The following is a 16,878-nucleotide window of genomic DNA, read 5'->3' as shown; positions in this document are numbered from 1 at the left end:
GATACTTGTGAACACAAATGAAGATTCATGTCATCTCTGCAACAGTTAGGAGTCCTAAAATCATAGAATTTGTGAGTTCATATTCTTACTGACAGGGCAATTGATTAGCAATAATGAATAATTAAAAACTCAGGATTCTTGAAAACTATGGAATTAAGCTACAATGAATAGTGTAATTTTAATTTGTTTTCTATTAACTGTCAGAGAAGCATCACTAAAATGTGACAGCTATCCCTCCACAGAGCTGCTGGGGGAAAAACAGTCACAGGACTATAGCTATGAAACCTGGCAAATGGTTCCTCTGAGAATACTGATAACAGAGTCTATGTGTGCTACAAAGGCAGGGGACCTGCCCTATTGGCCTAAGGCCTGGAATGATCCTATTCATTTCCCCAATGACTCTCCTCGTTGGCAAGCAGGTTGTATTGTTGCCATGCCCAGGGGCTAGCTCAATATTATTTTGAAGTAAAGATTGATGCAAATAGAATGGAGAGAAATTTCTTAGGTATAGAGTAGGTTAAGACATTTGAAATGAAACAAAGAAATATTTTCTTTCATTTCATTCATTTTGAATGAAATACTTTCAAATTGGTTAAAAAAAATTGCTCTAAAGACATAATGAATTAAAAGTACTGGACAGAGAAGAACCAAAAACTTGAAAGGGACATTGTTCCTTAAAACAGAAAACCCACATAAAAGAGTATCAATTCTGTCATTCATTTGCTTTCATTCTCTAGCTTGTTGCTGCCAAGGGGTTTTTGGGGTGTGTGTGTGTGTGGTGTTTGCTTTTTTTTTTTTTAATGTTCCAAAACAGGATATTCATTTTATTTGGAAGCAGCCTGGACATTCCTCTAAAAAGAAAGAAGCGTGGCAGAAAAAGGAAACACACTTCACACATTTCTGTTCTAGGGAGGCAGAAGAAGAGTGATTCTGACCTTTTCTTGAACCGTGACAATTCTTAAAACTTAGAATGTAATGTACTTTTTGGCATTAAACTACTGCACTGCTTTGCTCAGCACCAGCGGATTTACAACGTAATAAAGAAAATGTAATCAGTTCAAAATGAATTCATTTTTCAAATCTTGATCTTTTTTGGAACTTAAGTTGATCTGCACAGACAAGTTAAGCAACAAGTTGGCTTCCCGAGAGTCAGGCAACCTTACCGACCTCTTATTTTACTGAAATGTACTCCAGACCAACAGCATTATAAATTGTTAACTTTGCCTACAAGTAAAAGCAAAGGCAGTAATAAACCAGTAAACCCCAAGGCCACACCTGAGGAGCAATGATTCATCATCCCTAGTGACAAACCATTCGCACTTACTTTTTAAAGGTTTCTGGGGCTTTCAGATCAAATTGATAGAGGAAATACACAAAAGAGATATTAGCCTGGAAAAATAAATTAGAAAGAAAATGTCTATCCCCAGAAAGAAGATGTAGGAGCCAAATGCACCGTGATTCAAAAACAAACATTACAAATATGTAACACTGATTAGACTATGTTACGCAGACTTTTCCCGGACGGTTACAAAAATAAAGTCCATCCATCTGTCAAAACAACTGCTCCATGCATGAAAATTAAAACAGAATTGAGGTGTTTTTAACTAACTTCCGATAATTATACTTTCTACAAAAGAATGTAATTTACCTCCAATTCCAATTACCTCCTTGCATGTTCTTAAATTATGGATGGAGCATTGAAATGTTACTCTAAATAAGAGAGAAGAGAAGAGAAGGCTATGAAGATTAACAATTTCTATTCAAATATATTCAGTTCATGATTAAATCAAACAACTTGTTCTGGTTCAAAAAAAAAATCTACCTGAAATGAATGGGTGTAGTATAGCATTGCCTCAGGTCAGTGAACATTCATGTAAAAGAAAAAAGTCTCTATCCCTTCAGTAGTTTATGTAGAAATATTTTAATGTATAATCTATCATCTGGGAAAGCAAAGGAATCCTTTCCTATCATGATGGGTGGATATATTTCTGCATGAAAATCCATTAATAAGCTTAATTCCTGAAGTTAATCTGTTGACTTTCTTTTTCTCTGGTCAATTTATTTGGCAAGCTGGCCAAATACTAGAATCTTCGTGCCAAAGCAGTAATCCATGAGATTGTTCCTGTCACTCACTCCATCCCTCTCTCTATTTAAGCTGTCCCATACTTATCTAGCAATAATGTTTGGTCTTTTATTCTTTTAACACTGTGCTATTACAGCTGTGACCAGATCATCCATAATCATGTCTTCCTAATACCTGAGCAATCATGAAAAGATGTTATAATATATCTCTTCTTCAAAGAGGCATATGTAAAAAAACCTAAGATTTGACTGTGTTCTAATTATAATATTAGCCATCTAATGTTGAATTTGTGACCTGGAATTTCATTCCCCTTTTGTAGGCTGTTCCGTCCATTTTGGGAGATGTTTTCACCTTCACTATTTTTTTTTAAGATTTATTTTATTTATTTGAGAGAGAGCACGTGCACATGCAAATGGGAGGGGAGCAACTAGGTAGGGAGAGGATCTCAAGCTGACTCTGTGCTGAGCTGGAGCATGACCCAGAACTCAACAGCATGGCCCTGAAATCATGACCCAATCTGAAATCAAGAGTCCAACACCCAACCAACTGAGCCAGCTATGCACCCCTGGTTTCACCTTCATTTTTAAGAAGAATGACAGAATAATAAAAAGAAGTGACTTTCCCACATTAAGGCTTTGTTTCGTTTCGATTTCAGGAAATTTTTTTTTTTTTTAATAAAGAAAGTGTGTGCACAAGCAAGGGGGGAGGGTCTGTGGAAGAGGGGGAGAGAGAGAATCTTAAGCAGGGTCCATGCTCAGCACAGAGCCAGTCACAGGCTTCATCTCATGACCCTGAGATCATGAACTGAGATGAAATCCGAAGTCTGACACTTAAATGACTGAGCCATCCAGGAGCCCCTGGAGAATTTTTAAAAACGATTCAATTAGGACAATAAAATTGGCCTTATTTCATTGCTATTTAAGTTTTAGAGCCTATTCATGTTAATTTATTAATCAAGCTATAACATCTATACAACTATAACAGAAAAATATTTTTTAAAGTAGCTTGAATGATAGTCTAAATGAAGACTCCTACACAAGGCTATCAAATCATTTTACTTTTCACCTCAGGATTGGCCATTTGTTTGAAGTTCTAAAAATACTGATTAAGATTCTATAAACATTTTCCTTTCAAATTACTTGAGACCTTCAAATTCTGTCAAAAGGACTATGCATAGAGGCACTGTTTATACAACATGGTAGTAGCAAAAGTTGCTCAGTGCAATTCTATTCTACTATTTAAAGAAGTTTTCAGCAATTTCACTTTGAGCTTCCATGAAGACCAGAGAAACCAATAATATCTACATTTTATCTTGTATTTTCTTTTATATTGTGCCATCAATATAATTAATTCTCACATTTGTACCATTCACTGGAGTTACTTGATTATGAGTGGTCCATAATATGTGCCTCGTATAATCTTTCTTCATCTTATATTCAAATGAATGCATACAACTGTAAAATATTATGTGAAACTAGCCTAAATATTTTCCTGCCAAACCAGGAGAACTATTAGTAGTCAAAAATCCCTACTCTGATTTCAACGATAGTATGTGTTTTTCAATTTTATGCAACGTGTTGAATACTTAGTGCTTACGCCTTAAAGCATCTAAATCTATGATTTACAGCAAGTAGATAGAATTATAATCTAAAGAGATTATTGTGGAGAGAATTAGTTGGCATATTTAATTTTAGCATATCTTCTTTATTGTAATAGAATTTAATACTCAAATAAGGGAAATAAACTTCATCTTTAATCACATAAGAGATATGGCTATGAGGAAGGAGAAATAAAAATGAAATCCAGATTGTAGAAGCATGCTTGATTTCAATGATATATACCTCTCCTCTACCCTCTGTCTTGTCTCACATGAAAAGTGAAAAATTTTTTGGTTGTATTGCTTAATGTCCAAAGTACTAAATGGTGTTATTTAGTTAACAATATAAAATATTCTCTTAACATATCTCCTAATAAGTGAAACTCCTTGGCCATTTACAATAATACATATATAATGTATAATGTATATTATATGTATATATACACATATGCACATATATGTGTGCATAGGTATTACATATATTAATTTTGAAAATAATTTCTGAACACAATGAAAATTTGGAACTTTAGAATTTTAAATTCTGTTTGTTTATTAATATTTCATAAAGATGTTAGTTTTTCTGAGATATTTATTTACATTTGAAAAGATATTTTCAGAGAATTTGAGAAAAACATACAGGGGCACCTGGTTGACTCAGTCAGAAGAGCATGTGATTCTTGATCTCAGGGTCATGAGCTTAAGCCCCATGTTGGGTGTAGAGAACACTTAAACTTTAAAAAAATGATAGAGCAAGAGTAATTAAATAATAACAAAATAGAAATAATATGGAGGTATTAATTTGATGCTTTAAAGGTTTAGTCAGACATGGGTTAGAATTATTCAGATAACATTTTTCATTTGCTGTATGGTTATCAGAAAGTTACCTAGGATCTCTGAGTCTCAGTTTCCTCAACTAAAAATGACATCAATTTTATAGTAGTGTAAAGTACTTAGCATAATGCCTTAGTACGTATTAATCAATCAGTAGGCCATGCTATTTTATTCTTAAAATAAGAAATCATCTGCTTATTTGATTTGAATATTTCCATATCTGTTTAACTCTTGCACCACTCCATATATTGTAAGATGATTTGGGTGAGAACTCTATCATGAATTGTTCCTTCCTCTTAAGGATGGGTAATGGGGTTTAATCCCATACTTAATGCAAGAAGAGGTGGACTGAATATTAATCTGTACAAAGAAAAATTATATTTTGTTCATTAGAATGTTCATGAAATTCCAGTCTTCCAAGTGTGGAGGCATATAAATTATAATGACTCTTTATCAAAGTGGTAGATGACATAAATCACTGTCAGCCAAACAGCAAATACAGCAATTGTTTAATAATTATAGCAGAATTGTACTGCGTCAACTTATATAAGCTGGAACTACATTTCCTAGAATTCTCCTTCCCATAAACTGGTTAAAATTGACCCTAAAAGAAATCTGCATGAGATGTGGAAGGTAGAAGTTGAACTGCAACCATAAAATTCTCAAAGTTGTTGTAATCTGCTGGCTACCTTGTGCGTGTGGGGCAGCCACTGGCCTTCTATAAGATCTTTCCTGTTAGCTTCTGTAGAATCTGGTCCTGGTACTTGTGCAGCTCCACAGCAAAAAGCACCAGCTTCTTTTGTAGATCAGCCAAATCATCAAAGTTGGGGGTAGTGAAAGAGATACTGATTCTAGTTTGTTCTTGTGAGTCCCAGTGTATCCTTGTGGGTTTCAGTGTGCCCTTGCTCTTCCCACTTCACGTGAGCTTTTTATTCCCTAATGCGAATCCTGGTGACTTACAACAACTTCAGGTCCACTACTTGACTCAAAGGTAATAGATTCCAGAATTCCATAGATTTTTGTCACCATCTTCCACAACTGTATATAAGGTTAAATCCCTGTAATAAAATCCATTTTTTTGACATCTCTCATACAAGTTCTGGTCTCTGATCAAATTCTAACTTATAAAAGGAGGTATCTTACTACCATAAAACAGCTCACTGCAATATGTCATATAAGGGGAACATGGATTTGATCCATTTAAAAAGAAAAACACAAGTTATTGGTTGATTATTTTATCTGTTTCTAAATGTGAATGGTTCCTCTTTTTTTTTTGGTTCCTCTTTTTTAAATGCATACTAAGATTTAGAACCAATAAGTTATATTAATTTTGGTATCACTTCAAACACAAAACAAGAAAGATGTTTTGATTCACACACATGCACACACATACACATATCTATCTAGCATATAGTACAGAGAATACAATATAGTTAGTATGTTTAGCACTCAATTTGAATGTAATTATGACAATCTCCAAGAATGTTCTGCTTGTGAATGCATAAAAGCTAAAAACAAAGTTTAAGATTCTCAGTCTCCTGAAATTGTGTCAAATTTTAGATACTATAATTTTGCATCCTGTTTTCCTTACCACTCTTAAAAACGTGGTAAAGAGAAATATATAAAAATCTAGAATTTTAGGCAAGTTTTGTAATGTCCTATGGACATAAGGGTGATTTTTATTGCTATATGACCAAATCAAAGAAAAAGAGTCATACATTGGTCAAAGCTTTTTGCCTTCATACGGAACATATCCAAGAAAAATATTCCCAGAGTTCACACTAAATCTATGATATGATGGTTAACATACCCTTAGAAATGAATAGAAATCCATTCCTGAAGTTTTTTAAGTGCATAAAGAAGCAGAATACCAAGGATGACATGTAGAAACTACATGTCAGTTTGACCTGGAACACCTGTTAACTATGTAGTTAGAAGTCATTGGCCAAAACCCCAGAGGAACTGTCCAAATCATTCTAATAAACCTTCCAAAGTATAAAATGCTTACTATACTCTAAAATTATGTACACTGATACATGGGTGACAATGTCTAACCAAATCTACAATAATTTGTAAACCAATGTCAAATATTTGAATTTCATTTCAACCACTGAAGGATATAATTAAAATTTCCAGTTAAAACACACACACACACACACACACACACATACACACACTCTAAAATCCCCAAACTCTCTGAAAGTTTTTATATACTGTCTCTATTTTAAGTGTTGGCCTTACTTTGCAAGTGCATTTAAATTTTAAACTTAAATCTAAAAGATTTCAAAAACCCATCTAAATTTATATACATATGAGACTTGGTTTATGGCAATTCAACACAATAATTACCATCTTATTTTGCCATATTAGAAAATACATTAATTCAAAATATGAGTAAAGTCTAATTTCTAAAAATACTTTAATGGCAAAGCTTCATTTTCCATGTATCTTCTACCTAAAATATAAAACTGATTCTTCAGTTGCTTTGAATGGAAATATGTATCCTACAACCAAATATGAGTTACATAAATTAGTTAATACAAATGATGCATTTAGAACAATAGGTGGTATGTATATATATATATATATATATATTGTAAGCTCCTATATATATATAGTAAGCACCATAAGTGACCATTATAATTATTATTATTAATTACTTCTGAATGCTGAATTTAAACTGTAATCATTTTGCTCAGCTTACTGGATATTGAACCCCAAGCAGAAGTAAAAATACGTATATGCATGTGCATGAAAGTTTATGCTCATTCCTGTGGCTTTAAGTAGGTAAGATTTTTACTCACTTTCATCAAAATCGTGGTCTATACACCTGACATGTTAGCAGATTTCATCATGGGAATCATATTAAAAAATTAACATAGTGACCATAGTCTTTCATCATCTAAAATGTCCACAAAAAAATATAACCCAATGTTGTCAAGAATTGTAAAAGGTCTGTGATTTTGTCTAACTCATAACAAGTTACTCAAATAATTTCATGGATGCTGGCACAAGATATGTGGCTCCTGAATCAGAGTAAAGGACAATTTTGCCCACAAAAATAACAGTAGTCTTAGAGTTAGCGTTTCTTAATCTAGTTCCACAAACTCTAATTCTTGGTGACAGTTTGAAGATGGCCAGGTTGGCAATTTGCATATGCAGTGAGTTACATTACAGCAGAGGAGCCCTGAGATAAGGGAAACTGAATATTTAAAATAGTCACAAGCATGCTGGCCATTACATTTTGAGGAAGATGTTAGTTTATTATACTGGACAGTAAGCATACCTGCCCTTTGCCCCAAGGGAAACTATTTCTCAAGGCTTGCAAACCAGCCTTTTAAGAGGGAGACAGCACCTTCCAAGGTAGTGGAATACTCTTCACTGTGAATACCCTCTAAAATTTTCTGCAAAATAGGCAGTCAGTGCTTCTATTCATCAGATGTGCAGAATTGTGTGAAAGACCCATGAAAAATTATCTCCCAACAATTACACATCAAGGTTTTGAGGTCTAATGAAGCCTTCAGATATTTGTAGAATTCAATTACCATGAAAAAAAAAATTACATGACTTGAAGTCCCTAAAACAAAATAAAAATAAAAATGATATAAAATTGATATTAACTTTGACCTTTGAAAAAGTAAATGACATTCAAGGATTAATGTGCATTTCGGACTGTATTGAAACTTAAGATGCATGTGTGCCTTCAAATTCTCCATTGCATTCACTTGGCAAAAAACAGTGTTGCTAAGGCCCTGCAATTTGAGCCATGATAAATTTGATAGACATGTTATAATACATCATAGCATTAAAAATGAATAACTAAGGACAAAAATATAAAAATAAATCCCTCAAGAATCGCAAAAATGTCCCAAAATTCAGGTGCATGACAATACGCTTTGAAATGTATCCAACAATAGCAATGTTATGAGAATCTGCTTTTTTTGTTCATCTCAGATGGTTGAAATTTTGATTTTCAATGATGTTCAAAATATTTCTAACAGTCATACGGTTGCCATTTGGTTTTATTGAAACTTAGTGCAAAGAGGGATGGTTTAGTAGGATAAACAAAGAAGATACTGAGAGCTATTGATTTGAAACAGATTCTTTTACCAGCTTAGCATGTATTCAGTTTTCATTTGCAAAACAGGGTCAAGGAAGTTAATCCCTCAATAAAAATGTTATTGTGAATAACAAAGTGGATTTTAAGGACCAAAAGAATAAATAAATAAAAAATGAAAGTAAAGGTGAATAATAGCAGTCAGAATAGAGATATCTGGATTGCATTTATCTCTTTATTCAGGGACTCTGTCCCATAATATTATATATTACATCATTTTTTTTTCAAATTACAACTCTCAGGTTACAACAATGGAAAGGTTCATGAGCATTTCACTCCCCTAATGCAGAAACGCCACAACAATGTTAAAGTGTAGACGCTGCTACACCAAGAAAGCATATTAGTATATATCCGGTATATTCACTTCCACAAAAGGAAAAAGATGAATTTAGATTAATGATGTTGTCAGAAATGTCATTATCAGAAGCCTAAGACCCATTTATATTCTCTCTCTCCCTCCATCTACACATATATGTAAAAAGAAAGGAAATACAAATGTCTCCCAGGTTGCAGATTCCTGCTTTACCACAAAGTCCATCTTCGTGGAATAGCTGCTTGATTCCAGCTGCTGATTTAACATATGTGTTTGATGCAAAACTGAGCCATGAGAAATGGTGTGTATCTTTCCAGCTGCCTAGGAGAATGGGAAGGGGTTCAACTTTCTGTAAGATGCTATATTCGGTGAACTGTGTAAGTTGAGGAACTATAGACGTACAGGTACTACGTCGGTTCAATTGAGGGGTGTATCCTGACTTCCCAGGTGGCTGTGCCCATCTTAACCATCTTATAATATATTTTTTTAATTTTTATTTATTTATGATAGTCAAAGAGAGAGAGAGAGAGAGGCAGAGACACAGGCAGAGGGAGAAGCAGGCTCCATGCACCGGGAGCCCGATGTGGGATTCGATCCCGGGTCTCCAGGATCGCGCCCTGGACCAAAGGCAGGCGCCAAACCGCTGCGCCACCCAGGGATCCCATCTTAACCATCTTAACCAGACTTCAGACTGATCCACTTTGAAGATATATAAAATTAGTCAGTGTCTTTGCCTTACTTTTCCCTTGCATCTGAATCTAATACTGAGAAGACAACCCTTCCTCCAGGGAGGTTTGTTTAAAGGAGCCTAATTTCTAGAGGACTTCTTAAGAAAACACTAAAAGCAGAGGGAAACTGTAAGTCAGATTCTAGAAACCATGGAGTGCACTCAAGGAGGTCACTAGTTTACTTTCCTATAAATGTTCAGGTCAGTTCCTATTTTGGTTACAATTCTATCTTGGAGTCGTGATGGCTGCAAAAACTACTCAAGCCTCATTCTTGTGGTTTTTCAGCATCACAAGGACTCTTTGAAAGGAATTACTGTCCACATGTCACAGCTGACTATTGTTTACTGAAGATACAGTGCAGAATTTCTATCAAACCATCCATGTGTCACTTTAAAAATCAGGTATTGAATGAAAATTCTTACCAACTCCTTACCCTTAGTCTTTCTAAGTGGTTAAGAAATTATTGGTAAGAATATTAATGATATTTTTTAAATTTTATTTATTTATTTTTAAAGATTTTATCTATTTATTTATGAGAGAGAGAGAAAGGCAGAGACACAGGCAGAGGGAGAGGCAGGCTCCATGCAGGGAGCCTGATGTGGGACTCGATCCTGGGTCTCCAGGATCACGCCCTGGGCAGAAGGCGGCGCTAAACCGCTGAGCCACCCGGGCTGCCCCTAATGCTATTTTTTTTAATCATGGGAGAAATGTTATAAATCCTGAAAGTCAACTAATTACTATTTTCTAAAATCATATATTAAGAAATGGAAAAAAATGTATCTGTATATTAAAGTCCAAAATAATGAATAAACACCATGTATCTTATTTAAATAAAATAGATATATAAATTGAAGTATGTAAGTGAGGTTACCTGAAAAGAAAGTAAATTTTTAATAAAATGCATTTGAAATGCATAAAATATATTTTGAACAATAGGCCAATGAAAAGCACTATTAAAGGAATAAGATGGATTACCAGAAAAATAGTAGGAAATCTATTTTACTAATTGAATATATTTTATAATGTTTGGTGTTCAGTGTTTAGAGTCAGAGGAAAAATACAGTTTTCTGAGCCAAAATATATGAAAACTATCATTTTTTTCTTTCATTAAATAAGTGCTAATAAAGAAAATATATAGCCATTGAATTGATTTAATTCAATAAAACATAAAGTAATAATCAAATAACAAACATTTTACCATGTTACATTAATTGGGCCACTTTTGAAAAGATTAGTATGGCTAATATTCCCATTCAGAAACTTACACCTCTCAACACACACATAATCACCTATCTCTGCCAGAATGTATTTGACATGATTTGTAAGTTTTCAGAATGTTTATTATAAGGCAGTAGGAAATGCTCAGTGCCATTAATACCTTGTATCAGATTTAACAAACTCTACATGTCTTACTTCCTTTTAGTTTAGTTCTTTGAAGCCCATAAGCATTTTAAATAATCTTGGCAAATAAACTAAAGTTGCCCTTCTTAGAGAGGAAACCTCTGAGGCCACAATCAGGGTTACTTACAGGGTATCGAGCAAATCATGACTTGACTGCAGCTGCTGAATTCCTTGCATCTGAGCTAACACCAGAATCCCTCTGTGTTTAGTACTGATACCAGAATGAGAGGGGAAAGACAGGAAGGAAAGGAGAGGAGGGAAGGGCCCAGAAGAGCCATAAAAGATGAGGGAAATGCATGGAGGTGAATTTTGGAAACCAGAAACATAAAAGACTCTGCTATCCTAGTGACTGAATGAGCTGATTCAACCATTGCATCAAATATGCACTTGGCTACAGTGCATATTATAAAATCCAGACATTTTTGTCAAATCTTCAATTTTCAAAGTGAATTGAATTCAGAATAATGCAACATTACAGTGGTCATAATCTTTAAAGAGGACCAAATTAATTTCATCAATGATGTTTTCATTAGAAATTGCATAAAAAACTCTCTTATATATACCAGTAATATTTGTCTCCTGCATAACAGTCTATGTGATAATTTCACATGTGATTGTTTGAGTCTTACAGGAATGCTGTGAGCTGTTTGTTATTATGCACACATCCTTGATGAGAACAGAATAGGTGAAGTATTTATTAGAATCTCCATTATCTTTCGCGTGTTAACAGGCAAGTTCAAATCCATATATGCCACAGGACTCCAAAAACGTCATCAGAGGCACAGAAATTCTGATCTCAACTTCTAACATAGTACTCAAAATGTTCTACAACTTTGAATGAAAAGGTTTTGAATTAATATTCTGAATCATTCTATTTCCTGACCAAGAAAATGGGGGTAGTGATACCCACCTCATAAAGTTATTATTAAAATTACATTTACAAACTAGCACTTAAATTTTCATAGTACTTGACACAGGAAAGATTCTCATAATTGTACGTTTCCATGTCTTCACTTGTTAAATTTTGACAGAACGGGAAAGAGTCTGTTTTCAAAAATCGGTATACCAGTAAACTCTTGATTTCTATACATCCTTGGTTATTATCACAATGAAATCTTTCAACATAATCTGTTAATGGTAAACATGGCATTCTGATGTTAATATTTTTTTAAAAATTTTGTTTTTTGTCTTCAATTATGACTTTTTGCCTTATACATGTGAAGTTTTTCTTTTTTTTTTTTTAAGATTTTGTTTATTTATTCATGAGAGACACAGAGACATAGGCAGAGGAAGAAGCAGGCTCCCTGCAAGGAGCTCGATGCAGGACTCGATCCTGGACCCCAGGATCACACCCTGAGCCAAAGGCAGACGCTCAACCATTGAGCCACCCAGGCTCCCCAAGTTTTTCTTCTTTTAAATAATTTTCACAAAAACTATTATTCTTTTTTGTCATGGATGTAAAATATGTCATCTCATGTAATGGATAAAGTAACAAAGCACTCCAAATTTAATGTACTTGTAGAAGTAGAGTTAATGAGTCAGTAGGAGTATCAACATAAAATTCTTGACTTCTCTGAACTACTTCATTGTTCTATTTACTCCTTTCCAATAGTCCTAACATATGTAATCAGCTTGAGATAGTTTAATATTTGACAGAGCATACTTTTGGGAGTCCACTTTCACATAATCAGAAAAATGTTTATTGTGCTATAAAGGTGTAATGTAACTTAACATTATATTTAAAATGAAATTCCTAAGGATTAAATTTCTCACGTTTGTTCATATGTAAATAATCAATGATGGGGAATATCAGTGCTTCGTGCTCCTTTAATTTATCTTCCTTTACCTGTTGCCAGCACTGCTACCAGACTGAGGCATTCTTTCCCCATGAACTCAGATTCCACCTCTAAATTGTTCAAAACATATACATCATCTTGGGCAGCTGCTATCAATCAGTCAAGCTGTCCCTTGAAAATATCTACTTATCTATATATGTACATACAGGTTAATGTATCTTTTTAAGCACCTAAGATATATTTCTTCTAAATGCCAATACATACACAAAACATTTAGAAGTTTCTTATGTTTTAGACATGCAAAAATATCTAAGACATAAGATAATACAAATTATGTACGTTTTCAAACCTGTAATTCATTTTGGTTTTTTGATTTAAATTATTTTAACTGCTTTTCGTGATCTGTGCAAATACTTGGCTATACCTCAAAACAGTGATCCACTTATTTTTACTGACAAAGTTTACTTCAAGAAAAATGACCTGTATCTTGACAGTGGTAAAACCATTGTAAGGATTGCTTACCCTTCCTCTTGTGTTCCATAGTACCCAGGACAATGTCTGTTATATAGTCATTGCTCAATCCATATTTGTTTAAGAAACCAGAGCATGAAAGGAAGAAAAGAAGGAAGAGGAAAGGAAAAGAAAGAAAAAAGAATGGAATGGCAAGAAGGAGGGAGGAATAATTGAATCGTGACTCAGAAGTAGAAAAACTTAATATCATTCAAAAGGGATTCAAGAGGAATTAACATAGGAAAATCAATTTGTACAAATAAGGTTGATATGCTAAATACAAGTACAAAATGTGGCAAAACTGCATTTTGTTAATTATCTTTTACACATATACAAATCCTCAAAGGGAACATATTTTTGCTTTATTTAAGCATATGTTACTTTTACCTACTTTCTTTATATAAAAATGTCAATATCCAAAATTAAATATTATTTTGTTCTTAAAAAGTGGTTAAGTATAGAGGTAAATCATGGTGTTTATATAATACAATACTGAAGAAAAATGATGACAGAGTAATAAATTACTTATGCATTTACAGAGATGATTTAGTAGATTGATTCTTACCTGGATATCTTTTCCAGCCCACTTGCATTCATCCCTTCTGGTATAAGACACTGGCCACACAATCTAAGGGCAGAGAAAAACATAATTTTATGCCAATTAAGTTCTCCAAGTGATTCAGCATTGCAGACTGTTACACCAACATGGGGCAACTTAAGCAAAGTAAGTTCCACAAAGCATTATGTGGCAGGGACTTCTAGCTTAGACTTTGCAGTGGCATCAGTTAATTAGTATGAACTGAACTCAATCTCTGTCTACCCATTAGACTTCGCTGTATATGAAAGTTGAACAATACAGAATTTACGTAGTCAACAGATCTAAGTAGTGTGCAGAGAAATGAACTGCCTGGCAGGTTAGGAGAATGTGAAAATCTGGTGAAGAGAGGTAGAAATAAACATAAAATGTGGCTTACATTCTCCTAAATGAATCCGTCCTTATCACTGAATAGTGACCGTACAGCTTAAACGCTAGGTACTCTGGATCCCATTCCCTAATTCAAACCTCAGCATGACACACTAGAATGAGCTACTGATAGGGCTTAGAAAACCACATTTTAGAAAGGAATCTTTTTGTTTGTTTTGGTTTTGGACAGGACAGTAGGTCCCCCATACCATTGCATGCTTTCTGGAGATAAAGAAGGAAGTGAAAAATAAAATAGCTTTAAAAGCTTTGCCACTGTGGGAAAACCTTAGACTTAACTGAAAAACAATTATGCTTTCCTCCCTAATATTTCACCTTCATCCTCTGATAACATTTATGCTAAATTCGAAAGGTTTCTATATTGTATGACTACAGTGACAGCAGTAGACAAGCCAAGACTTTATTGGTTTAGAGGACTGCAGATGTATTTTCCCTTATAATATTAATGCAAATATCCTCATCTAAATTTTAATATAAAAATCTTCAGTTCCCTAGGGCAAATCAAATGACTCCCATCTGTACTGGGGCGGACAATTTTATGGTTTTGTTTTTTTTTAATTCATCTTTCTCTTCTGGTAACAGTTAATTTCAGAAAAAAAAAAAGGTCATATGTAAAAAAAAAAAAAAAAAAAAAAATCCAGACATGGTGGCAGTCAATCATTCATGTCTGCTAGATAGCTTTTAGTCTCAAAATGACTGATCATTTATTTGGGAACCTCTTGATAATTCAATATAAATGGTCATGAACTTGTGCAAGGGCTACGATATTCAATCTAAGGAATCAAAAAAAACAATATACAACACATTCAGAAGCAAGAAGGTAGGACATACTGAAATAACCTATGATGGCATAACAAATGCATTTCAGGTCCATGTCACAATTATAAAAGCCCTCGAAATTTTTGGATACACATTTATTTTTACCCTTTGAAGCTTTATAACTTACGTATTCTTGGGGATCTCTGGGTGGCTCAGCGGTTTAGCGCCTGCCTTTGGCCCAGGGCGTGATCCTGGAGTCCCGGGATCAAGTCCCACAACGGGCTCCCGGCATGGAACCTGCTTCTCCCTCCTCCTGTGTCTCTGCCTCTCTCTCTCTCTCTCTCTCTCTCTCATAAATAAATAAATAAATCTAAAAAAAAAAACCTTATGTATTCTTTTCTTTTTCATGTGCTTTTCATGTATATCTGTGTATGTAAATTAAAAATATTTGACCTGTTCCACAAAGTTGTTATAAAGTAATCACAAAATTAAAAAAATTGTAAAAATGGTAAATTCATGTCCTTAAAATTCACATTTCCCTGATTTCTGAATTACTACAGCTGAATGCTGGGTAGTCCATTCCACAGGTTCCACAGCCCTATCGATGTTGGCTATAGAAAGCCCAATGATCTATTCTTATTTAATGTTTACAATGAGAGGCTAAAATATAAGTTTTATTTAAGATACAGCAATAATAATACATAGTAGAGCTAAGATTTATTGACTTTCATATTAAGCCTGCCAGCTACATTACACAAAACATAGATTATTTAAACATACAATTTTTAATTCAGAAAGGCGAGAGTTGTTTTCTCATAGTTTCTTAGCTCTTGACCATTGGTGTTGAGATAGCATGAGCCTCATTTTGTCATTTTTGTCTTATGTCAAATGTTGATAAAATTAATTTTGATAACTTAGAGGAGTGTAAACTCTCAACTTTCTAGAGTTTCAGAGTAAAAATGTATAAATAAATAAAGCTTAAAAATATGGCAAAAAATAAATTTGGGGTATAAAGTGCTATTTTGGAAAGCAAATTATTTTTATTTTTTTTTAGAAAGCAATTTAATGAGGATAACTGTAAGTCAGTAGAATAAATACATATATTTATTTAAAATATCTGTATTTGTCATTTCCAATGGTATTCATTTCCATGAAGAATAATTCCTAACTTTTCAGTTACATTTCTTAACCTATTGATATTTTGTCTTCTTTGCTCACAAATTTCTCAACTATCTGACAAAAAATGTCTAAATTTCTTATTCTCATATTGAAAGGGCTTCATGATCTATATTACACTTTCCTTTCTTCATGCCTCTATGCTTCTATTCATGGCAGCCCCTCTTGTTCATTATTTACTAAGTAAGCACTTATACCTTAAAGAAATGGCACCCTTTTATCAAGGCCTAGAATCTTTTCATGGTCCTTTCAAATCTGAGAATGTGCTGTCTCTAACAAGGATTGGCCTATCTTTAATATTATCTTATAAGGCCCTCAAGAATTATTTATGATGTCCTACAGTGACCCCTATAAAGTTTATCACAAGGGTAGATGATTCAGAAAATGCTGAATAACATCATACATAGGTTAAAAATTATTAATAGACAAATATATGTGAATAATTAAGTAAACTGCATTTGCTCCTATAGACAGTGTGGTATAATTAAATAATATGTTTGGAATGAGATGCTTTCTAATTAGAAATATGCCTTCCATTAGAATAATGATTTTAAACTCAAAAGCAGAGGCTATTAACAGCACTAT

The 16,878-nt window shown here is 33.7% G+C and overlaps 1 protein-coding gene across 7 annotated transcripts in view; it reads right to left on the bottom strand.

Annotated features, from left to right (window-relative positions):
- Positions 1-16,878, bottom strand: part of SEMA3A (semaphorin 3A) — a 455,199-nt gene that overhangs the window by 126,320 nt on the left and 312,001 nt on the right. For all 7 annotated transcript variants that reach the window (XM_072759792.1, XM_072759795.1, XM_072759794.1 and 4 more), the window contains one exon: positions 13,942-14,004. In XM_072759792.1, the coding sequence (XP_072615893.1) occupies positions 13,942-14,004 (63 nt within the window). The remainder of the gene's footprint in view (positions 1-13,941; positions 14,005-16,878) is intronic.

This window comes from Vulpes vulpes, chromosome 5 (assembly GCF_048418805.1).
Source record: "Vulpes vulpes isolate BD-2025 chromosome 5, VulVul3, whole genome shotgun sequence".
Taxonomy (NCBI): Eukaryota; Metazoa; Chordata; class Mammalia; order Carnivora; family Canidae; genus Vulpes; species Vulpes vulpes.
The sequence above is the reverse complement of the archived record's forward strand: the minus strand, read 5'-3'. Positions and strand labels throughout refer to the sequence as shown.